This window comes from Morone saxatilis, unplaced genomic scaffold, assembly GCF_004916995.1.
Source record: "Morone saxatilis isolate NCDOM2014 unplaced genomic scaffold, NCSU_SB_2.0 Contig19, whole genome shotgun sequence".
Classification (NCBI taxonomy): domain Eukaryota; kingdom Metazoa; phylum Chordata; class Actinopteri; family Moronidae; genus Morone; species Morone saxatilis.
In genome coordinates this window covers 7,130,370-7,154,421 of record NW_023339751.1, presented here as the reverse complement: position 1 = coordinate 7,154,421, position 24,052 = coordinate 7,130,370, and the positions used below count along the sequence as shown (strand labels likewise).

The following is a 24,052-nucleotide window of genomic DNA, read 5'->3' as shown; positions in this document are numbered from 1 at the left end:
CCTTACACAGGGTTCAGCGTTTTGGCTTTTATTCTGAAAATCAGAGAGGAAGTTCTGCTTGGTAGTTGTGGCTGACTTGACACAGGCGCGCTCCTGTCTTTCCCTCTCTCCCCGTTTGTGTGTGTGTGCGCGCGTGTGTGTGTTTACTCCCATTTCTCTGTGTCTATGCGTCGTCGTCTCTGCTCCCCCAGTCTGCTGCTGCTGCACATCCACAACGGAGCCACCACGCCGAGGAGGCGGGCCGACTGTAGCTACACCTCGGCCAGCGGTGCTGGGTCATAGCGCTGGTGGAGGAGGGGAGGGAGGGGGGCAGCACACTGCTCTTCTTGCCCTTCCTAACCGTGCACAGCCTGAAGCATTGAGGACACCATCACCTCAGCGCGTACTGGAATTAGTTTTGGTTTTTACCCAGACGCACCAAGTTGCAGCTGCAGAGGCGCACTTTTCTCCGTGGCTCCTCTCTCCTTTTGCGCTCACAATCCGAAATGGAAGATGGTCCGTCTTCAACAAGCTGTTTCAGAAGGTTAACGGACTGTTTCCTTGGTGCAAGTAGGTATTTCTTTTAACCAACACTGTTAAAGAATAACACAAAAATCATCGCTGAAATTTACGCAGAAATTCTAAAAAGCTTTTACTTTCAGTAGCAGGGCAGAGAAACGCGAAAACATGGACATATTTTGGTCCTGCAGGCGTACGTTATTTGCCCATGTGTCTCCTCAACTTTATGAATGACAGATTGATAGCTGATCTAGATGGGTGGGGACTTCACTGGAGAGGGGGACCGGACAGGACTGTAATTAGGAAAATATAGCGTGTGTCTCCACAGTCCTTATTATTTGAAATAAAACAGAGCCGGTTTAAGAAACCCATCCCGGATTTGAGTCGGTCCGGTCTGTCGTGGAGGGGACAATCAGCAGTGCTGCAGTAATACATGGCATCAAAAAGGAAGCGAAGCCCACCGCTTGCGCCGGAGTGAGGATAGAAAGTCTAAATATTGTTTAAGGAAAATAAATGTTTAAAATATTTCTGAAGAAATGTGAGATCAGGGTTAATATTCCTACTGAAATTAGTAGGCTATATTATTCTAATTACACTAAGTAGTATTTATTTAATTAATTTATATTCATTATAATACTCCTCTTCATATAACACTTATAATATAATAGGTTTCTTATTCCATAGCTTAGTCTTAATTTTATTAAGGCTTTTATGTCTTTTTTTCAGCCAGTGTCAGAGGCAGGTATAATTAGCAATTTAACACTATTTATATTTATTTATTTTTTAAAATATATTGAGAAATTGCTACCAGCATAAGAAAAAAATATGCAGAACGTTTAGTGGATGTATTTGTAATTTTCTAAATATCCCAAATATTCACCCATAATAAACTTTTGGGATTTTCTTGGCATGTCTGCACTACACATTGGTGAATTTACAGTCCCTGTTGCATATTTTGGCATTTTATCTGGTTTTGTATCTTTGTAATACTGCTGAGAGAACTTTAGGAATTATTGTAATTTTTCATCCCTGTGATCAGAACTTACAGTCTCTCTGCCTTGTGAATAACTCATGTCAGTGGTTCCAGTTGTTTCAGTGGCACCTCAAGTGACCTTTAGTGGCAACCCTGTAATAACAAGTTAGCAGTTTGGGGCCTGGGAGACTGAGTGATGCCAAAGTACGCACATAGCAGTAAACTGCAGTCATGGAATGTATTATTGAGGTACAGTATGTAGGTATCCCGCCCTCATACTGACCAAAAAAGGACAAGAATTCAGAATTTCACAAAGCTTCCACACTTTTTGAATTTACAAAACAACAGTAGATGTGGGCGGCTGTCAGAGTCAAGTACCTTGAAGTAACATCTACTGTAGAATGAGCTGTAATATTAAGCTGCCTTCTACTATTTTTGAATACTATACACAAGTCATTCACAAATACGTTGACCAGAGAAAAAGGGTCATCATTGATTTCCACTTTTGCTGTAATTGTCATTATGTGTGAGTATCATAGCTCACATTTATGCTTTTTTTTTTTCTTCAAATGCTACAGCTGTCAATTAATCTGGTTTAAATGTAGGATTAACTTGACACATCATTTGCCTTCTCACTGGATGTTCGCCTGTGACTGGTGTGAGATCAGGGAATAATTCGATTTTTCTTCATCCAAGGCTTTTTGACACATGAACACGTATATTTCTGAACTAGAATGCGCGCCATTATCTGCTCTGCATGTTTTTATAGCACTGTTTACATAGACTGCTTTCTGCAAATATTAGACATGTGATGGATCACTTTAAATGTATCCAACACAGAGGAGTGGAGCTTTTTTTTGTGGTTAAAAGTGCTGTTTGGTTTTCTAGCAACTGCTGGTTTATCCCCCTATTATTGTTTGTCCTCTCTGAAATGGGACTGGTTGCTGGACTGTCTAGCAAATCCAGTCCTCTCTCGAGAAACAGACTCCAGTTTGTAAAGACAACATGTTGGCTCACTCACGCCCTGGTTGCTCCTATAACTCTAAGCAGTCTGGGATATTATAGCTGTTTGTAGCCTCACGTTGCAGGGAAATATACACATGTGTGTTTGTGTGCATTGTTTGTGGATAGTTCTGGTCACTCAGCATCGGAGGTCATTCTGGGTCAGCCCTAATGTGATCTCCCAGGCATTTTCAAAACCCAATTGGTTGTCGACGAATTGCTTAACTCAGTGAAGAAGGCTGCATTGTCAGGCAGGAAGTGCTCACGCTGGACATTTCCTGCCCCACCGCATGCCCTCTCTCTCACACACACAGTGAGGACTTCTCACAGCAGTCACTGCATATATAAAAACATACTGCTTGATGTGATTGGAATATGAAAATTAAAGCTTGATTCAAATTTGAATGGCTAAATCATTCCAGACTGGGCCAAGCACATGCCAAACAGTCTCTCTTTGTGATTTGTCTTCTGTGTTTATTTAAACTCTCATGAAATTCAAGCCAAAGAAAATTAGCTTGTTATGCAGTTTGAACCCTTTTTTGCATCAAGATCTGTGCAGGCCTGGACCAGTGCCAGGGCACAGTGCACAATGTGAGCAGTGGAACAGATGACATTCTCCTCAAGGCGTCCGTTGACCCCCTTGTCAGCTTGTCGTGGGTTGGTATCTGAGGGGATGGGAAAAGGCCACATGCATGTAGATTTCTTTACAACTTGTCCTCGTGTCAAGGCTCATAAAAGAACACGGCACTGGAGAAGACGCAAGGATCTGTGGTTCTCATTACCCAGGTCCCCACTGGCTACTCTGCAGAGCGGCTGCAGAGAGTTCAGCATCAGTCCAGATGTGGAGTGGGGAACATGACCCCTGATCACTGATGTGGCTCAGGGGATAGAAGAGGGGGGGCAGACCCAGCACTAGATCAAACCACCGGTTCGGGCGAGATGCTGACTCCAAGGCAGCAACTGCAGCTTTACTGTTAAGACTCACAATCAGTGCTCTTGTATGCCGTGTGATCTACCACCTCTGGCTGTCATTCAGTTTCCTTTTACTGAAGGGGAAATGCACAATAGTGTTTTAGTTTATAATAAGGTGAAGATGTACCTGTTATGTGTCTGTAACTGCAGTTAGAGTGTTGCTGCTAGCCTCTGACCACACTATTACCCTGTGGATCAAGGGACATGCCTTATCTACATCTCAGTTTGCCATTTATAGCCCTTACCCTTTACGTCTAATGACCTGGACCATGCAAGTGGAAATAATGCAAATTACATTTCCATGGAAATCTCCCTCTCTCTCTCTTTAGTGTGAGGTGTGAGCTTGCATGTTTGTGCAGTGGTGTTTGTTTTCGCCATGTGGGGGCGTGTCTCTGCTGGAAGTGATGGGACTGCAGTTAAAGTCCAGGGTGAAACAGCATTTTCTTCATTTGACACCTTTTCACTGACTGGTTGTATTGATGCAGCCGCACCGGTCACCTCACCCTTGACTGCTGTGGAATGTGGCAGGGGGTGTATATGTGTTCACCTGCACATGGACACACACATACCCAGGTTCACCGGCACAAGCTCAATGAATATATGAGGTGGGCAGTGGGAGAGGAGTCAAAGCGTTTTCATCTTCAGTGTTGGCTTTTTTTTTTTTTTTCCTCCTCTTCGCCGCTCACTGAATGTCAGTGTTGGACGCTGTGCTCCAGCCCTCCCAAAGATAAGATAAGAACCACATGCTCTTCCCACCTCCTGGCAAGGGAGTCCCAGGCGGACCTGCTGACGCACGCAGCCCCCCTCCCCTTTCCTGCCTCAGCCTCATGTCAGGAAAGTGAAAAGTAGTACCTTGGCAGCTTGCCCTTGACTCACTGCCAGAAGGAGTGCGCTTCAAGAGAAGTGGTCTTTTCCCTTTTTCTCTTATGTGCATTTTTCATCTATGTGTTGCAGAGGAGGAACATCTTGCTCGCTAAACATCGGCACTGCCGAGGTCGGCCTCTGCTGTTGACATTGCCGCTCGGCATTGTCTGACAGGAGCGCTGGAGACACACGTTCACTTCTGTTCAGGCACTGTCACACAGATAGCTCACTGCTTCATGAGGAATAGATATGAGTGATGGTGGAGCTGGCTGTTGTTTTTAACAGCTCTTAAAATGTGGGTTTTTTTGCATATGTGGGTTTATTGTTTCAATTAAAGCAATGCTTTCCTTTGGCAGTCCCTCCAGGAATCAATCCTCGTTTTCTTTGATAGAGCTTGCATCTTTGTCTAATTCTTGCAGTATTTCAGAAAAAATAAATCTTGCAAATGCTTCAGTTTTGACCCTTTTCTGCATAAAACAGTGATAATCCAAATAATAACCCAAGTCACACCTCTCCCTCAGCTACAGTAACCACCTTCCCTCCAACTGAGTCAGTGCCTCATCAACTTTCTCTCAGCTGAGTTAATCTGACAGGCTTAATTCAGGGCAAACATTTTTTGAAATATGTTCAACTTCGTGGATCTCAAGAGCTGATCACATTTATATATAAAATATTTTTCTGCACTGAAACCTGAAGATAAATTGTATTAGATGTAATTACATGTTATCACAGACTTATTTTACCAGTCCTACATTTCTAGCTAAAAAGTGCAGTTTATAAACACCCCAACAGTTTATCAATCCCTCCAGGACTTTGCAGGCATTTTCAGGATTGTTTCAGCCTAAAATGCCTGATTTCACAGCAGCTTTTCCCAAAAAAAATACGACGCATGCTGCAATGTTTTTTGGCAGTTTTTTTGGCAATGAAATTATGAGAAAAAATGAAAATTGCAAAAAAAGTTCTGTTAAGATGACAAAGTCAGTGAGTGACATCATTGCCTGACAAAAATGAAATCTTGTAGTTTGGTGTTGTGTGGCTCAATGTTGTGCGTGGGGGACTGCTATGATTGGTGAAACTCACGGGACCCCGCCACAGTGTCCCCGGTGTACACCTGTACATCGCTGCCACACAGTGAGATGTAAGAAAAACTTTGGGTTTTGTCACAAAATGGGTTCAAACAAATGATTATTCAATTAATCCAAAAAATTATTTGACAGATTAATCAATGATAAAAATAATAATTTCCCCTAATTTACAGTCCGATCCTTAAGAGACTGCTTTGGTTAAGAAGAGTACCTTGCTACATGTGACACTGTGACATTCACATTGAGAAATACTTTGGGAAAAAGAAGTAAAAGGGGAAGCTCTCAGATGGAGACTGGGGTGATGACATAAAGCATGGTGTTGCATAAAAACAGTGACAGAGAGAGGTTGTGCAGGCTCAAATCAAACCAAATGTAAATGGTAAAATAAGGACATGCGTGTGGATACAAATAGAGAAATGAGGCCTTGCTTCACAGAGTTTTTTTTTCTCTTCCTATTAGCTGAAGGAGCTTCCTATAAAGAGATTTAATGGCAGGAATGCTCTGGGGCTTTCCCTCCTCTGTGCCATTGATAAAAATTCACCTGCAAAGTGTCTTATTATCACTTGTGACTCATATATGATATATCACCATAACTCGGTTTCAAGTTTCAATACTGGTGATTGTTTCCATGAGTTGCTATACTAATAGAAGGCATGAAAAATGATTTATTGAAAGAACATTTTATTATAGGATGGAGTGAATTACTTAGTTTTCAGCATCTCTACAAGCCATTTACTTTTCCATATAAAATCAGACCGTGCCTAATTGATTTCCTTAATAAAAATGCTCCTAAACTTGAATTGTAACTCCCAAGAATTTACTATTTTGAAGCACCACACACCACAAACTGTTGCTGACACATATACATATAGATATCCACCCCCTGTCATAAATGCAGCCCCCGTCAAACAGGAGCGTGTTCGTACTGAAACTTGGATGCGAGACCCAGACTGTGACTGGTTTGGCCTTCCCTTCCCAGTCCCAGGGTGTGGTGTGCTCTATTCAAGATAAGTGTTATGCAACAATACCTCACTGCATGAACTGAGGCTTCAGTTTTTACACAGGAAGCCCAAGTCTGAGTCAGGCTCCAAAATCTCTGCCAACTGGGCTTCAGCCACTCACAAACATGCTGCATAACAAACTGCTTCCCGCCTATACGTTTGTCTGAATGAGCGACTTCATTTGACTCATTTAAAATGGTCGGAAGTCACTATGTATATTCACGCTAGTACTGTATTCAAGTACAATTTGAAAGTACTTTTATTTTATAAAAGTATTTATAATTTATGTTATACTTCTATTCCACTTCATTTCAGAGGGAAGTTTTGTATTTTTTACCTCACTGCCTTTATTATGTGACAGGAAATAAAGAAAAAAAGTAAAATACAACGCAAAGATTAGAGAAAAGTCCAAATTATGAACACAAATTTGTAAAGCAATGCTTAATTTTGTCTTCTTTCCTCCTCTATGAATCATCTCACAACCTTCGAGATTTATCTTGTGACCTTCAGAGGGGGTCTGACCCCTGGGTTGGGAAACACTGGACTAAACAACAACAGGAAAATGCTACTTATGCATCAGTAATAACAGTCTAATAATGCCATAAATAATAACATATCAGTCACAGTCAATACATTTTGTTAATAATACTTTTTACTGTACTTTTACTTCAATAGGATCTAAATGCAAGACTTTTACTTTTATGTGCAGGATCTGAATATTGGTTCATGGGCTGGCTTTTTTTTCTTAAAGGAACCTGTTAGATGATAGGGTTTTGAGTTTGTTTTGCATATTTTGATTTGTTTATGTTTGACTTGTCATATATTGTGTTTATTAGCATCCAATCAAAAACATTTAGTGCTTATCTTGATGACGCCATTGTCTTCAGCAATGTTGGCCCCAGCAGGAAGGAAAGTTTTACTGAGGTTTGACAAAATAAAGTAAAAAAATTCTGGTCAAACCAGTGACCAAGCCATCGCTTCTCCCACAGCAGCCCGCCTCTCTCTCCTGATTGAGTGAGCACATGTGGTTCCCAGTGGGGTTAACCATTCTGGACCACAGCATGTGGGACAGATCTGGCTGCACCTTTGATTAGCCGTCGTAGTCACAGGCCCAGGACACTGACGCACATATCCCACAGCTCTGAGTGTCACTGCGGTCACATTAGGTTGAGCCGAGGCTCGAAAGATTTCAGAAGGAATCAGAGGGAAAGTCTGTAAGGTCGACAGAAAGTAGCTGGAATGTTCAGAAAAAAAGTGCCATCAATCACCATCATGCTGCAATATAGTGGCTGTTGGGTCAAACCAGTCATTCCTCTGACAACTTTTTCCAGAGTGCTTTAATAGAGATTGACGATATTTACATTTCTGTCACTGTTTCCAGTGATTTCTTCTTCTAAAGTGTATAGATAAATACATTTTAATGTCTGGAGTTGCTACCAATGGAGTTAATCTGAACTAACTGTGATGATGCTTAATTAGTATCTGTTTTAAACAGCCTGTCTTCACCAAAAAAAATGTTTGAAATATGTAACATTGATTTAATATTTTCAAACATCTCACATTTACTTTAGAGGAAGCAGACCCTTGAAGGCTTTCCTGTCATGTGCTCTGCCGTTCTTTAATGCATCATAATATTGTATCACATTGTCTTGTCTGTAAGTTTCCAATCAGTGCATCGTTATAACGTAGTTTTGCAGGATATCTCTGCTCACAGTCTATATTTGTTTTATATTTGTTGTCAAAAAATAACCATGAATTGGCAAGAACCAACAATGAATTGAACTGTCCAACAAGTGTTATCTGTGTTGCCAAAGCCTGATGCAGGTTATTTTTCAGTGCAACAGAGCTCTATTGTTGTCCACAAACAAATAAAAACACATAACTTAGTCACACTGTTGCACTAGGTAAAATATTTCTTCATTAGGATCAACACCGTCACTGTAGATCATTTTAAATCAATCACAGAAACCGCCCTGCTGCCTGAAATAATCTCTAGAACACCTAATTGTGTATTCACCCGCAACTGAAAATAGTCCCTAACGAATATAACTCCTGTTTGAATAATGTTTGATAAAAACCACAGTGCCTGGCTGTTTTAGGACATTTATTAGCTTTTTTTTAATGAAAGCATATATTTGTAAGCTGTTTTTAGATTTATGTCCTCAGTATTGAGAGACAGACTAACACACTTGTTGCTTTTAGTCTTTTTTATGTTACTTGTTGACAATAAAAAAATATATAGCATATGGACAGCCTTATCCTTTAAGCATCTATTGGCCTGATACTGATTAGCCAAATATATTGTGCTCCCCCACTCTTATGATGTTAGTAAAAACATTGAATTTGGTCATGTCGCATTCTTCTTCTTCCAAAGCAAAGGTTAAGGGTTGAGTTAGAGGTCAGAAATAAACTGTGGCTGTTCCAGACAGCCATGTTTTGTGCTTTAATAAGGCTTTACAAACTCCAGTTTTTGGGTGTTTTTTTTTACAATTGTTGCTAGCGTGGGTCAGTAATTTTAAGCACAGGGTTGTACCCAGAACACAATTCTATCAACCTTTATATGCAAACAAACTGCAGTTTGTTTTTGCCCCCTGAAAATAGGACATTTGACTATTTTTGTTCATGTGCACACATATGATAGCTAAATAATTTTCAGAGCCCTGTCGACACAAAAGTTGTATTCATAAATTGATACAGCGACCTTGTTTTTTCGTTTTTTGTAGTGTCACTAATCACAGTGCCTTCTTTGTGTTTCAAATAGGACAAAGTCGCAAGGGTCTTTTGCAGCACTCCCATTTTACTCCTCTCTGTGTGTCTTTCTGTCCCCTGCAGCTCCCTTCACCCCCCCTTAACTTTCTCTGATTTATTAAGCCGTATTCTGCCGATGTGCGTCAGAGCTGGCCAGGAGTCTCGTGAGGCGTTCCGCTCATGAAGATCTGTGTCTCGTGTCTGGACAGCGTCAGACCGCAGCGTCCTCCACCCCTCAAACTTACCCCCACCTCTGTTTGCCTTATTTGCCTGCAACCACAAGCCTGCTCGACCTACACACACACTCAAACACACAAAGTGAGCAGATGATCCATCGTAACTGAAGATCAAATGATTTGTTCTGGGGGAATAGATCAAAGGTCATAGATAGCTGCTCAGACTGTTTACCAAAGTCAGGAGCACTTTGATTCTAAAATTAAATCCAATTAAAAGTAAACGTTATTCCTCAAACGCAAGTTTTAAACACTTTTTATAGACTTGCAACAGATACCTGCAGTTTAAGTGGATGCTTGTAGCTCCTGCATCTGGTTTTATTTTGTCATCTCACCCGACAGTCAAGTCTGTGCCACCCTCCACGTACAGTGCTGCTGTCCAAACGTCTGCAGCCGTTACTAGTAGTCACTACCCTGATATCATACAGGATTTCAGACAGACACCCCACTTAGTAATATTTTCATTCAGTGTGTATGTATGTTCGTGTGTCTGACGGCAGAACACATGCCTTCCAGCTGCATGTTCTCCTGTGATTCATACTTGAAGGGAGTCTACACAGATGCTCCTGATAACCAGACATTTCGTGAGAAAGTGGTATAAAAAAACGATCAGGGCTGTCTGAATACAATGTCCCTCTTTCTACTACTATCTGATAAAAGATACAGTTACAGTGTGCCATACCATAAAATGTAAATTTAGCACCGCCATAGGATTGTCTTTCTTTTCTAGGAAGGATTGCTCTTGATTGTATTTCATTTCAGCGTTGAGTTCACAGTCCCATGATGAGATGACGTCTCATGACTGGATTTAGACAGTTACAAGTCTTTGTTTTAAGACACACACTCCATTTGCGTGAGTGACCTAAACATGATGGTTTCCTAGTGCATCATGACGGCCTCTCAGACGCCAGCGGGTGTATTAAAAACAACTTTCCCTCAACGATGGTCTGGCAAATGGCTTTTTTCCCTGACAACAAAGACAGTAAACAGCAGCACTTAGCGAGCTCTCAAGAACCTAATTGCCTATTAAGCACAATCGAGTCCTCCTTTATCCTGCTGCCTCTGTTGGGGGCTCCTATCCCTGGAGACACAGCTTTACAGTAAACATAAGTGAGCTAGCCTGGCTATCTGAGAGCTTTAGCTGGTACCTAGGTGCTGCTGCTGGCGCTCTCACCTCAGAGTAAAGAAAAAGAGATGACCTTCGGCTGTTTCAAGCGTGTGCATTTGTTTGGGTGACTGTCAGGAACACTGTGCACCTTTGGCAGCTTGTTATATGACATTATTTCCGTCGTCTTATATCCTGTGTTTCTCTCCTCCATACTTTTCCAGCATTTGCATGATTTTGTGCAACATCTCCCAGATTTATTTTTTTTTTTTTCTTTTCACCTTGCTTAGTCATAAATAAAGTTGTGTAGTGCATGATCTAAAACACATTTTATTTCTGTGCTCTTCAGGCTTGACAGATGAGAAAGTGAAGGCCTACCTCTCGCTGCACCCGCAGATGCTGGACGACTTTGTGTTGGAGAGCGTGAGTGCAGAGACATTGGACAGATGGCTGAAGAGGAAGACCAGCAGCAGGCCTGCAGGTATACCCACACACACACACACACACACAGGGAACAAACATGGAAACATGCACACACACACACACACACACACACACACACGCTGCAGCTCTCTGGATCTCTGTGACATAATGATCGGATCAGCGGATTTCAGTATATTGACGCAGAGTTATAATTTAAGTAATATTTTGCTTTGGTTAAATGTTTGTACTTTTTAGCTCACATAATCCCTTATGAGTTCCTGACTAGTCAACCACAAATACAGGCTGCCCTGAATATCTGTAGCCGCGTCAGTCGTTGGCTTTTATTGCGCTGAAAAACTAAAACCTTTTTTCTTTTAAAGACCAAAGGATAACCAGAGCCGAGGCAGAGCGTGCCTCTGTGGGTTGTATTTATTATCCTGACCATTTGCAGTACAAATCACTCATCTTCACATGTGTCTCCTTTAATCGTCACTGTGTGTGATAGACAGAAGAAGGGGAGAGGGAACGGGCCTGTCGGGTGTTTACGGGTCATTAGATGTGTTTGAGCGGGCCGAGTTGAGTCTGTGCCGTGCGCTCCACACACAGCGGACTGTTTCTCAGACCAACCGCATCCATCAAGGGCCCACAGGGCTGGCACTCTGCCCAGCCAAGCTGCTGACGTCAGAGGCGACCTCCAGAGACATGCAGCCGGCTGAAGGGGGCCCAGGGGAGGGGTAGGGAGGGTGGTGGGGATGGTGGTAGGGGGGTTGTTGCTGGCTCAGGGTGTGGGTGTGTTGAAGTGAAGGGGGAAACTGGCAGAGGATGGATTTGTCACATTTTGGAGCTGCTTTCTACATGAGGTCTACAGACAGTAGTGTTCATTGCTGCCATGCAGAGACGTTGAAGTCTGAGCCTGCGTCTGAGACGTTTCCTGTATACAGTATATATGTGTGCCTGTGTACGTGTGTTTAGATTGACAGGCACCACATGGAGGCCCTCATGTTAATCATTCTTGCTGGCACCAAGTAGGAATAACTAATTTCACTCATGTAGTTCAGATGACAGCAGATGAACCCTGATTCACAAAACTGAAACAGAAAGGCGAAAAACTTCCTGCTTATGTTTCTGCAACTTTCATCAGTTTTCAGTTCCCGCACAAGTCATGAAACTCAAACATGAATGCCTCCAGTTTTCCCATGGTTTTTGACTCAGTAATTTAAAGAACTAATTTGTTTGCTACAAATTACGTATACTCAACATGGCTGCTGTAGGCATGTTTTAGCATTTAAGATATTAATTTATTTTATTCTCTTCTATTTGGCCACTGGTTTTCATTTATTTCAGTACGGTAGGAAAATGAACTTTCAGGGATGCAAAGTTGAGGTTATCATTGCGCAGAAGCTCATAAATACTGATTGATTTGAAAAGTCTGTGTTGTATTACCAACAGCCATAACAGAAATTACAAATAAAAACAAGATGGACATGTGTTTATTAGGATGGATTACATGTTTCAAGCCAGCTTCAAATTTCTCAAAAGTTGATTCTTGTGAAGGTATAAAAACTTCCAAGCAGTCAGTGCTATGATGTGCTTTGGAAAGTGGTCAACAGTAATGCAAACTATATGATTATCGAGTGATAGGTGTGAAGCTCCTGGTACAGCATTTCAGACGGACATGAAACAGCACAATATACATTAGCATCATCAAATTCCCAGCTTTAGCCAGTCAACAATATGAGAAGAAGAATAAAGGGACATACTGCAGCTTTTGCCATGTTGAAATGAACAGCTACACAACTTGTACATCTAGCTGTAAACAGACTTTTCCAAATTTGAGCTGAGGTATGCAGCTGGGCATTCTCAGTTCTCATTAAGTACCATCACTTACACATAAATAAAGGTCATATGTTGGTATGAAATATGCTACTGTGTTTCTCAAATGGGGGTATGCATACCATGAGGAGAGCTTTGGAGTACTGCAGGGGGTACACATGATTAAAAAGAAAATGTTAAATAAAAAAATATTAGTGATGTGTACTTGTGTGCCTTTATTTCATGGATTTTAATTCTGTTAGATTAGTTTTTTGTTCTTGTTGCCAACTTTTATTTGGAAATTGATTTTGCGATCTGCACTGTTAAAAATGCTGAAGTAAATTAAAAGTCTCTTTATTCTCTGCGGGTTATGATTTAAGTTACCAGATAATATGAAGCTTTATTGTACATTTGTTTTAATGCAGTCAGTGCCAACTCAAAGTAGAACTCCACTGATTTTACACAGTTTGTAAACAGGTCTGTTACTGCAGCCCGTTAACTACTACTAGCAAAACATACCTGCACTGTTGGTGGTTTAGTTGCATCATGGGTAACGTAGGCACCAGGCTTTGACAAGAGAAGCAGAATATGTGCAATAAAAAACAGAAAATATTTCTGAATTGATTTTGATTTTGATTGTTTTTAATAAAATGTACGTTGTAAGTCAGACGTCATCTAGCGTGGTAAATGTATTTCCTTTCTCAACCAAATGTTAACTTGATGTTGGATGTTTTCACCATGCAGTTTTGACCGTCATGTAAAATAATATTAAAATTACTTTTAAGTATTCTGCCTTGATCACTCGCACTGGGCTCGCTGAGTTAGTCTTAACCAAGTTGTAGGTATTGAACAACATTTCAGCCACTAACCTGCGTTGGGCTCTTGAGCTGTGTGAGAGGCGACCCGACTCGGGGTGAAAACATCGGTAATCAGCTCTCTCATTATGCCACATTTCTCTCTCTGGGTTGATCTTAACATCACATCAGTAATATCACTCTAAGTCCACTCCCTCCGTTAGACCACTGTGAGCAGACACTTAGGCACCACTCTGAAGCCTCTCTGCGTCTCCCTCTTAGTGGCTGTATCCACTCAGATGACAAGCACTGTCTAATTTCTGGTTCATCACACAGGCTGAATGGTCACTGTGTTGGGATGATGGCTGGGATCTGACTTGTAGATTTAGTTGGCACATTTCTCAATTTATTTTAAGGTGGGGTTTTCCTGTATATATTTCAACTAATACAAGAACCCAATTTTTTTTCTTAAGATGTATTTTCTTGTCCACTTTTGCAGTGATATTTTTTAGAGATCAGATTGATCTTATATTCTTTGTGAGTGCAGCGGCAGCAGGACCTGTCCCCATGTGATCGTCACTGAGATAACCACTGCTTCCTGGAAGCAATCCCTGCAGCCAGTCCCGTTCTCAGCTATCATGTGATGTGCTACATTGGAGAACATAAATCAGTTTGTCTGTACACATACACGCAAGTGTGTGAGGATGTGTTTGTACAAAGGTTGTGTTACAGACTGTAGCTCCAGAAAAAGCCTTCACATTTGCACACTCGCTTCTGTGTTGAATCTGTTGTGTGGTAATATTACAAATGTGCCCTGTCATAATAACCAAATTATACATTTCTTGTATTGTTCTCTTGTTTATTACTTTATTGCTTCATTGTTGTATTCATGTATCAAGATTAGCTTTCAAGGCAGATGTTGGTGTGTCATAACAGTGTTACCGTGCAGATCAATCTTACAGCAGCCTCTTACTGAACACTGTGAGCAAAACACAGTTTCTCAGAATCCCCGCTGATGTCATTTGACCATCACACCTCTCTAGACCACTGTCCCACTGGCAATGTTTACTTCACACCAGACGCTGTCATGGGGTAATTAATAAGTCCCAAACCCTCTGCTGCTTCCATCCAGAGGCCCCTCGCTACTTATCTATGCCTTCTGCAATGCACACACACACACACACACACACACACACACACACACACAGTGTATACTGTATGTTACAGCTGTGGCTGTTTGTCCGACTGTCAAAGGCATTTTTACATTTCTGCTGATACAAAACAGAGTTGTGGATGAAGGCTGGATAAAGTCAACACAATACGTACTGATATCATTTTAGTGTACAGTGAAACTTTCTTTGTATGTTTATAGTTTCTGTGTGGATGTACTGTTTTTCGATATAATAATTTTTGTGAACAAGGTAAATCAGATACAATATAATCTGTGAAAACAAAATTCACAGTTTAAGATTTTTTGTTTTGAAATCCTTAAGATATGCATTTTTTGCATCTGAAAGTAGCATACACTTACATCTGAGAGGCTGCAAACTGAAGACATTTTGAAATTTTGGTTGATAGTTAACTAAAGCACTTAATCAATTACCTCATTCTCAATTCAGCATCATTGAGATTGGGGAAAAAAAGCATTCATTATGACACAATCATTCACAAAGTTGAATATCCATGACACGTCTATCTGCCTGTCTGATTAGTAATGGAGAACTGTGGAATAAGTCTGGGTGAGTCTCCAGCCTCTCTTGCCTGGGCTCCAGAGGGCAAGAGTTGGGCCGAGCTGTTGAGCAGCTGATACTGTTTCTCAGATGTGTTTGGACGGCAGTTGCAAGCGGACAAAGATGTGCTTGTGTAGCAGAACCTCATACCCCGCTACTGTGATAAGAGCACTGTCTCACCTGCAGGGCTTTCCATCAGGAGGGAGGAGGAGGCCCCCCCCATGCAGCACCCAGTGGATGCTGGATCGAAAAAAACATTTTAGATTTACTAATGTTGTCTGTATGTGAACTAAAAGTACATGCCAAACAAAAAGTTTTTGTTCTTACAAAGTCTTTTCTTACCCAAAAATGCCAGAAAAATATCTGCTAAATTTTTACATTTACAATGACCTTACAGATAGATAATCCTTTTTTGAAACAGGATGTCTCATTGATATCTCTATTTAAGGAGCACACAAATAAACATAAACAGTGAAAAAACAAGTGGAGTAGAGGTAAACAGGGAGCTGCACGTCCTCCATGAAGCAGGTTGATGCAGCACCGGGTCGACACATGTTGACTGCTGAGTCACTGCTAGCTGACTGTCCTGTGTGTGTGTGTGTGGCGGCAAATCAATAAAGCGCCCACCAAGTATCGCGCACATTAGACCCAGCTGACTGGGGGATTTTTTTCCCCTAGTGAAAAGCCTTAGCCCAGGGCCGTTGATATGTTGGGTGCTTCTTCAAATTATTTATCACTATCAGTTCACCAGAGACCTTTGTGCTTATATGTGAGCTACAAGCTTTGTGCGTCAGTGTGTATGTACTTTGATAAAGGTACAGGGTAAAGTCAGACATCCCTCTTTATTATTATTATTAATATTATTACTTTATTTATGTATCTACATATTGCACTTAAGTACTTGAATATTTTTATTATATTATGTTTATATTTTCTGTGTAGTATTAATGAAATTGTCAAATTTGTCAAATTAATTGGTCAAATTGTCTTGTATTTAGCAAAATAACATTAGTAGATCTGTTTATCTGCTGTACAAAGCACATCGCAGTAACAACAACATGTCAGACCTCTGATAAAAGATGACAGAGGTCATAGAGGACAAAATGTTCAAAAGATTTATTAACAATTCTCCTTTGTCAAAAACAATCTTTGTGTCAGCTTGAATCTGCATTTGTGTGTTTGCGTGACTCCTTGTTGCAGAATCTGATGATTTTATTGGTTGAATCCATTCAGAAAACCACAACAACTGATTGAGGGTAGCTGTATTTTTTTGGTCTGCTACACAGATGTCCCACACTGATGCAAGAGCTTTCATTACACACCATTAAATCAATATGTGCAAATCATTTGCACAGATATTCTTGTGTGGTGTCAAAAGGCTTTTACCCTATTGCTGTTATTATTGTGGTGTTGGAACTAAAAGAAAATTTTACATCCAGACTCAGGAGAGGGTTTGTCCTGTCTAACGTCACGCTGGTCCATTTATTTTAACTCTGCTGTTTGTTCTGTTTTTCCAGAAATTGTCTGTGTGAGGGTTTTCCCTTTACCAGCCATAGCTCCTCTGTCTGAACTGTTACACCAGTGCCAGGGCGTAACTTTGGATTGAGAAGTGGAGGGCAGCTCAATAAAACGGAGCAGTCTGAGAATTTTTTTTTTATTTTGTGCATTTCTACATACATTAAGGGACTATGGTAATTAACACAAAAGTTGGTCATCATGCTAAATAGTAATAGCCATAATAGTACTAAATATATGTAAGAAGTCTTACAGTCTGTATTATTTAAGCCATAAATTATAACAGAAACAGGATTTTCCCCAGTCCACAGTGGAAATTACACCTCAGCACTGGTGCTAAATGAGAACAACTAATGTACCAAAACAGGAGTTTTTGTGAAACTAAAAATATAAGAAACAGACTATAAATACACTAATAGTATGCACAAAAACATCAAATTATGATTTATGATTAACTAGTATAAGCATGCAGCCCTCTCATTCTATTAGAAAAAAATGTGAAAGTTGTTACTCTTTTATGTAGGATTGTAGGCAATAAACAGAATCAGGACATGCTGTATTTGTTGACCTTATAAACAAAATCTTCAAAGGAGCCTTACCCACTAAGCACTGGTTTACAAGCAGTGTAACACATAGCCCAAACTGATACCTGCCAGCTTTATAGCTGTATATCCCAGTGCTACACACCTGACAAACATTTTCACTGAGGTTGTTCTGGTTCAGGAAAAGTTTGAATGGAGCGATGAAGTTACTAGACAAGGTCTGTTTAGCCTCTGCTGGTTTCAGGAGTTGCTAGACAGTTGTGTTTAATGTTCACTGCTTAGTGAGCTGGCAGTATATTTTCTAAGAACATGTCAGCCCTCTCCTCCTGTGTTTACTAAAAGCACAGCAGTGTCCATGAAAATATGGGATGGCATTATAACAGGCTACCGGTCTCTGTCTGTGTGCTGATGGCTGACCACGTCATATGTTGATAAAACACACGCACACACACACACACACACATACACACACACACACGCACACACCTGTATACATACCTTCCCCCTCTGCCCCAGGGGTGGTTGTATCCTTTAGGATTAATCCCCAGACTCATACCTGATGAAACAAAGATGTTATTGTTGCAAAATAATATGTTTTCTTCAGGAAACAAGAGTGTAGCCAAACATACAAAACAGTATATTTTCTCGCTATTTTCTGGTTTCTAGGAAAACCAGGAATATGATGCTGGAGTGTGCATGACCCTGCACGCTTACTGCTGGAACTGGTCCCAACCAGGCAACAGGTTCAGCGCAAGAGACTTAAAGGCCACTTCCTTTTGTATCTTAGTATATAGCCTGGAAGTACTACAACTTCCTGTTACTTTTTAACTTAGACATTTTCAGTGTGTGGACACAGCGCTCACCCGGTGGTTCCACTGGGACTGCTACACATGAAATGCCGGCAGAGATTATTTGCCAGAGTGTAATTGGACCTACAACAGCATAAACAGTGCCTGGTGAACATTTCCTCCAGGAGAGACTTTGAGTACTGGGGGCAGGGGGACCCACAAGAGGATATACGTCTGGGAATGGGAAGACTCTTATGTAGGACTGAGCCATATGATTGAAATATTAATAATAATATTTGTCTAATATATATAAGAGCCTTTTTTAGGTGTAAAACAAGAACTTAACTTACGGATTTTGTTAGTATTAAATTAGCATGGTGTAGAATCATTCATTTGCACAACAGACCTTTATAACAAGATAACATTATATGATAAAATTATCACAATAGATTAGATAGATTTTGCTAATATGATATATTAGTGTTGCTGGAGTCATTGTCACTGCAGCATCTCACAAAAATGAGGTGAAAACTTTCTGACCATGCTACATCATATCAAGAAGTCTGCACCCATAAAGGCCCAAGAACTTCTAGTATCATTCATCGTGCAGTAATGGTATATTTTAGTTTTTGCCATTTCTGCAGCTGTTTCGTGTGTTGACCAGGGTGTTTAGGTTTTTGTCTCCCTTCATTTGGTTTTGGACTGTCAGTCCTGACCTATCCTCCCTCCCCCCTTACCAGTGAGTGCTAACTACTAGGGGCGAAGTTTAGGTCATCATGGAGCAGAAAACAAAATCTTTCAATGCCGCTCATAGCTTGTTACCCAGGCACATGCTGCTTTTTGCTATCAAACACCACAGACACTGAGGCACTGTATATACTGCATACTGGAAATTAAATTGTCTGGAGTACCGTGACAATCCAATTAAGGCATGAGTATTATATTTCCTGGTATCTTTAGAGTTAAATCAGGTTTATTCACACAGCCCTCTTTCTCAAGGACTGTTCACAGACACACATATCATTCAGCATTATACTGTACATACTACACCATGTCCACATCATATAGCACATTACATCATACTGTGTACATATCAAATTAATCAAATATAAGCAAATAAAAACTGTCATGCAGTAAAGTGAATTAAAATGTAATTTGTCTGTTATTCATATTTATCTATTGAATTAAGGGTATGAGTAGATTGATTTCTCTCATTTTGAATATAATTCTCCAGTAATTAATCAATGACTCTATCACAGCGTTCAAGTTAAAATAGGTCCCTTGTAGTAGACAGACAAGGTATCCTGCTGTATTTATAAAATTTGTCCTTCAAAGGTCTTCATGTAAGAATATTCTTGGCCTCAACAAGTCATCTTAAAAAAAGATTCTGTGTGTATTTTTCCTTTTTTCAAAAGGGTTTGAAGTCTTTTTCAAGTGCAGCTCTCTGTCCTCTGATTGACGTCATGCCCGGCCAGGGGTTCACTCTAAAATAGCTCTCATGGCTAAGTTAGGAAACTCATAGCATACTGGGGGAATGTTTAAAACAACAAACAATGTAGCTGGCTGTAATTTCTTTCTTCACATGTACAAAGAGCTTTGTTTCAAAAGAGGACCAGCTCGAGTCAGCACTTCAGTAGATATTTCTAAAATATGCCTAGCCTTGTGCATGGCCTGATCTGATCACATGAAAAGTTACCAGAGAGATCTGAGCAGTTACTGTTCTCGTGTGCTATTGACGCATGTGTAATGAAGAACCGCTTGAGCTGTGTGAATGGTTTTATTTTCATCCCAAGTAGCACTCCCAGACTCGCTCCCAGACTATAAGTCCAGAAACTGTTGTGATTGGCTGAAGCTTTCATTATTATCACATACTTCAGTGTCTATGTCCAAAGACAATAGTCATATGTCTACTGTCTCTCCAATAGCCTGAAATCACAGCAGGAATTTGCACTTGAGGCCACAAAATTTTGCACTTGTCAAGTTAAATTAATACTTCTCTTAATTCTGTTTTAAAAGGAACATAATTTAAGCAAACGTCTCCCTGCATCAAAAGTAGATGATGTTTTCGCCCATAATTTATACATAATGTGTATTAATGCCTTGAGTACTGCATATTTTTTGCATTTGCTCATTTACCATTCACCTGACTACTGTTGTGAGGACAACATATGGTTTTGCTTATTTGCTGCTTTGTGGTGTTGTGCGTCTGTAATCCATTGGTGCACGAATCCACAGCAGAGTATCCACCCAACTTTCAAACAGCCAGGCCAGATTTCTGTGTGGCTCACCCTGTTGCTTTTTTTAATGCAGACATAGTTGATTGTGCATGTTTGTTCTTTTTCAGCAATGATTGCCTTTGCATAGAGTTTACACAGGTGGTGAACGTGGTACTTAGCTCAGCGGCACATTGGCTGGGAGAGAATTTAGCATCAACTCACTTCCTTCCCTAATTGATTCATGTCATATCCTCTTTCCTAACCAGTATTAATTAAAGGATCAGTTTGTAGGATGTAATGGCATCTAACATTAGTTAGATTGCAACTAACTGAACACTGCTATGCCTGGGTATAAGAACGGGCTGTGAAGTGTGCAGAAGAAACTGTGGTGGCCATAACCACCCTGATTCTTCATGTCTCATCCACTGATTAAGAATATCAAATCTGATCCTAAAAAATAAAATCCAACATGTGTTCAAGATTCTTTCTAACATTGTGATTTTTCTCTTTACAGATGACACATCAGCTAAAGAAGTCAGCAGGGTAGGTTTTTATGTATACATATTTATCTGACAATGCCACGAACTTTCCCTTAATATACTTTTCACATGTTGTTTTTTATTATTTTAATTCCCAAAGATAACCTTAGTGACTGACTTTTTACTTAACATTGGAAACTATGGCTGAATTAATTCAAGGACAACACAGAGCTCAATGCTGTCCTTCAATAACTGCAAAAAATGTCCTGGTGTACTTAATTAAGATGCATATTAACAGTACTCTTTGACAACAGTTTTGTTTGTCCTTGTACTTACTCTCTTTAGAACAGTGTCGGTGTGACTTTTTCTCATTGACTTGAAAAACATGAATAAAAGCATGAAATCGTGCACAAATTCATACCCGTGCACTCTTTGCGGCACAGTAGTGATGCTTTTGATGTTAACTCTGGAGTTGTCCAGAAAAGGCCAGGCTCTGTGCATCAGCGTCACACATAATTATCAAGAATAATAGGAAACAACATGAATGTTTTGCTGCAAATACGTGAGAGTTGGCAGAAAAGTTACGGGAAAGAGTAGATCCCCTGTGTTTCACATACATGTTCACACCTTTGTGATCGTCACGCCATGATGCCCCTAGGAGGCCAGGTGTCAGCGCCCACAGCAGGGCCTTGGAGCTGGGTAGAAGGGACTTCACACATATACACACAGTAGAAGAAAAAACGAGGGCCACTCGACCCCTCAGTGCGTCATCCATACGTCTGTGCAAACAGGATGTGGGAGGATAGAAGGCGTCCCGTGGGGGAGGCTTTCTAGTCCGCCACTCTCCCTGCCGTCCTGTCCTCACCCTCTCTACAGGCGCAGAAATAGACGGCTCTCTGGCCCTGTACAAGACAGGAGGTCTGCCTCTTACATAACCACACTTTTAAGCTGAGGCTGAGCAGCAGAGCTTGCCAGGTCTCTAATCAGAGCTGTGGGGCTCCGGTGGCCTCCTCTTGGGACTGTGGGGGGGATCCCTGGGCTAGAATACAGCAGTGAAGGGGAGTGTAAGGGCGGAGTGGAGGGTAATGTTGTGGTGAATGGCTCTGTCTTTGTGAATGGCAGCAAAATAATAGTGTTTCATTCAAAAGAAAAAAGAAATTCCCATTTGAGTTAGTAGCTAGGTGCTGCAGTAACATTAGACCGGATGCAGTACGGAGTGCAGCTTGTTTCTTTGTCGTAGTGTTTGCTGAATTTTGAAATTCAATCTCAGTGTTTATGGCAAGGCTGTGGAGTTGCAATTTCTGTGTGTGTTGTGTCCAGCAGTACCAGGACACAAATATGCAGGGTGTGGTGTACGAACTCAACAGCTACATGGAGCAGCGCCTGGACACTGGAGGAGACAACAAACTCCTGCTCTATGAGTTGTGCAACATCATCAAAACAGGTAAAAGTAGACATGATCCAGCATATTGATCCTCCCAGCTTCAGTTCGTATGACACTGGTGCCACAACCCGAAAGTGACTCTGACAATATACTTTTTTATTTGGAGGAAAAGAAACTTGATAATGACAATGTTTGTGTAAATATCTCCCTACAAGACTGAGGCCAAATACTCTAAATATTCTAAATACCATTTGCAGAAAATCTGTTTTATGAGGAGGAATAAAATTTACTGTGGTAAATAACTCAAGAAGAATATTCTTCTTTTTGACACAAACTGAATTGCCCACTGAACCCTACATAAGCTGCTCCAACATAGCATGAGCAGAAAGAATGATCTAATTAAAATAACTAAAAAACTAAACAATTGAATCACATGATCAAACAATACATTTATATAATCAATACATTCTTTTTAAATATATCAAATATAAAATATTAGATTAATTGGTTGGTTGTTGGTATGATTCCATTTTCTATTTTTCTAGTTCATATTTTGGAGCATTTCTTAATGCCAGATATCAATAAATGTGAAAAACCAGGGGCGAAAAAATTGAAACAGATCCATAACTTTATCGTTCTAACCCTGACACAGTCTGCTGTGTTGCATTTTATTAATACATTAGCATGTTGTCAAAGAGTCAAACCAAAGGATCATTTCACCCAAACCACACCGCTCATTAGCCTCTTGATCATCTGTGTATTCAGTGATCTTCCACCAGTCTCTCTGTTGTCACATTGTATGATAACATGACCCATATATCAGTGTGAAATGGGACTGGAAAGGCAGATCGGGAATGAGATGAACTGGATGGCAGTCAAAGCCCTCGGTCAGAGTGCCCTCATTGTTATGTGGGACATTGTTAATAGATTGTTATTAGATTGTAACTGGTCTCCTTGTCACACTTGTCCTCTCAGGTATATCTGCCATTTATTGTTAGACAATAGAAGAGAATATAACATGGACACACACTGATGGCTAATGTCAGTTGTTACCGGACTGTCTATCTGTATTTAAAGCACATGTGACCTGTGTGTCTCTTATTTCTACAGCAACAAAAGCTGATGGATTTGCACTTTACTTCTTGGGAGAATGCAACAATGTAAGTGGAGAGGACACTCGCTGAATACATTTTGTACACCAATGCAGTTTTGTGCATAAAGTTGACATTTTCTTTCTCCGCTTCTGTTTCACTCTTTGTTCTTGTCTATTCTTCTCAATAGAGTTTATGTTTGTTCACTCCAACGGGGGCCAAGGATGGCCCTCCAAGCCTCATCCCCTCTGGCCCCATCGCATTTGGGACAACCATTGCCGCTCATGTTGCCAAGACTCGCAAAACACTGCTAGTAGAGGACATCGTGGGGGTAAGGCTGTTTTCTAGGAAGCAGTGCATATTTACCCATCATAAGAATCTAACAGTTTACTGCATAGCTGTTTGATTACAGATCTTTTTAAGCCCTGTATATATGTTTGATTAAATCACCTGCTTTAATGCACTCAGCCCCGTGAAGCTAAAAATAACTAAAAAAACACTTTGAATTACAACGTGAGTTCAGGGGGGATTCCTGTTTAGTTCTGCATGTTTTGCAGTGCTCTACACTTGCACACTACAGTGCCTACTGGAGGTGTGGACTCAAATATAATTTTGTTTAGTTCATTTCTTTGTTAAAAAGACAATACACACAGTGCATTATGACTTCAGCAAAGTATAGGACCTGAATCAGTCAGTCTTGACTTTGGACTTAAGTACAAAGCCTTAAGACTTACTTGTGGCTTCAAAACAATGACTTGTTCCCACCTCTGGTGCTTAATAAATAAATGATAGGGGAT

General features: G+C 40.6%; 1 protein-coding gene across 2 annotated transcripts in view; it reads left to right on the top strand.

Moving 5' to 3' along the window:
* Positions 1 to 205: 205 nt before the first annotated feature.
* pde10a (phosphodiesterase 10A) overlaps positions 206 to 24,052 on the top strand; it is a 36,423-nt gene continuing 12,576 nt past the window's right edge. Inside the window, exons 1-6 of one of the 2 annotated variants that reach the window (XM_035664065.1) lie at positions 206 to 549; positions 10,831 to 10,962; positions 20,816 to 20,844; positions 22,101 to 22,224; positions 23,275 to 23,324; positions 23,446 to 23,586. In XM_035664065.1, coding sequence (XP_035519958.1) covers positions 486 to 549; positions 10,831 to 10,962; positions 20,816 to 20,844; positions 22,101 to 22,224; positions 23,275 to 23,324; positions 23,446 to 23,586 — 540 coding nt within the window. In that variant the 5' untranslated portion in view covers positions 206 to 485. The remainder of the gene's footprint in view (positions 550 to 10,830; positions 10,963 to 20,815; positions 20,845 to 22,100; positions 22,225 to 23,274; positions 23,325 to 23,445; positions 23,587 to 24,052) is intronic. The other variant, XM_035664066.1, reaches the window with a different exon arrangement.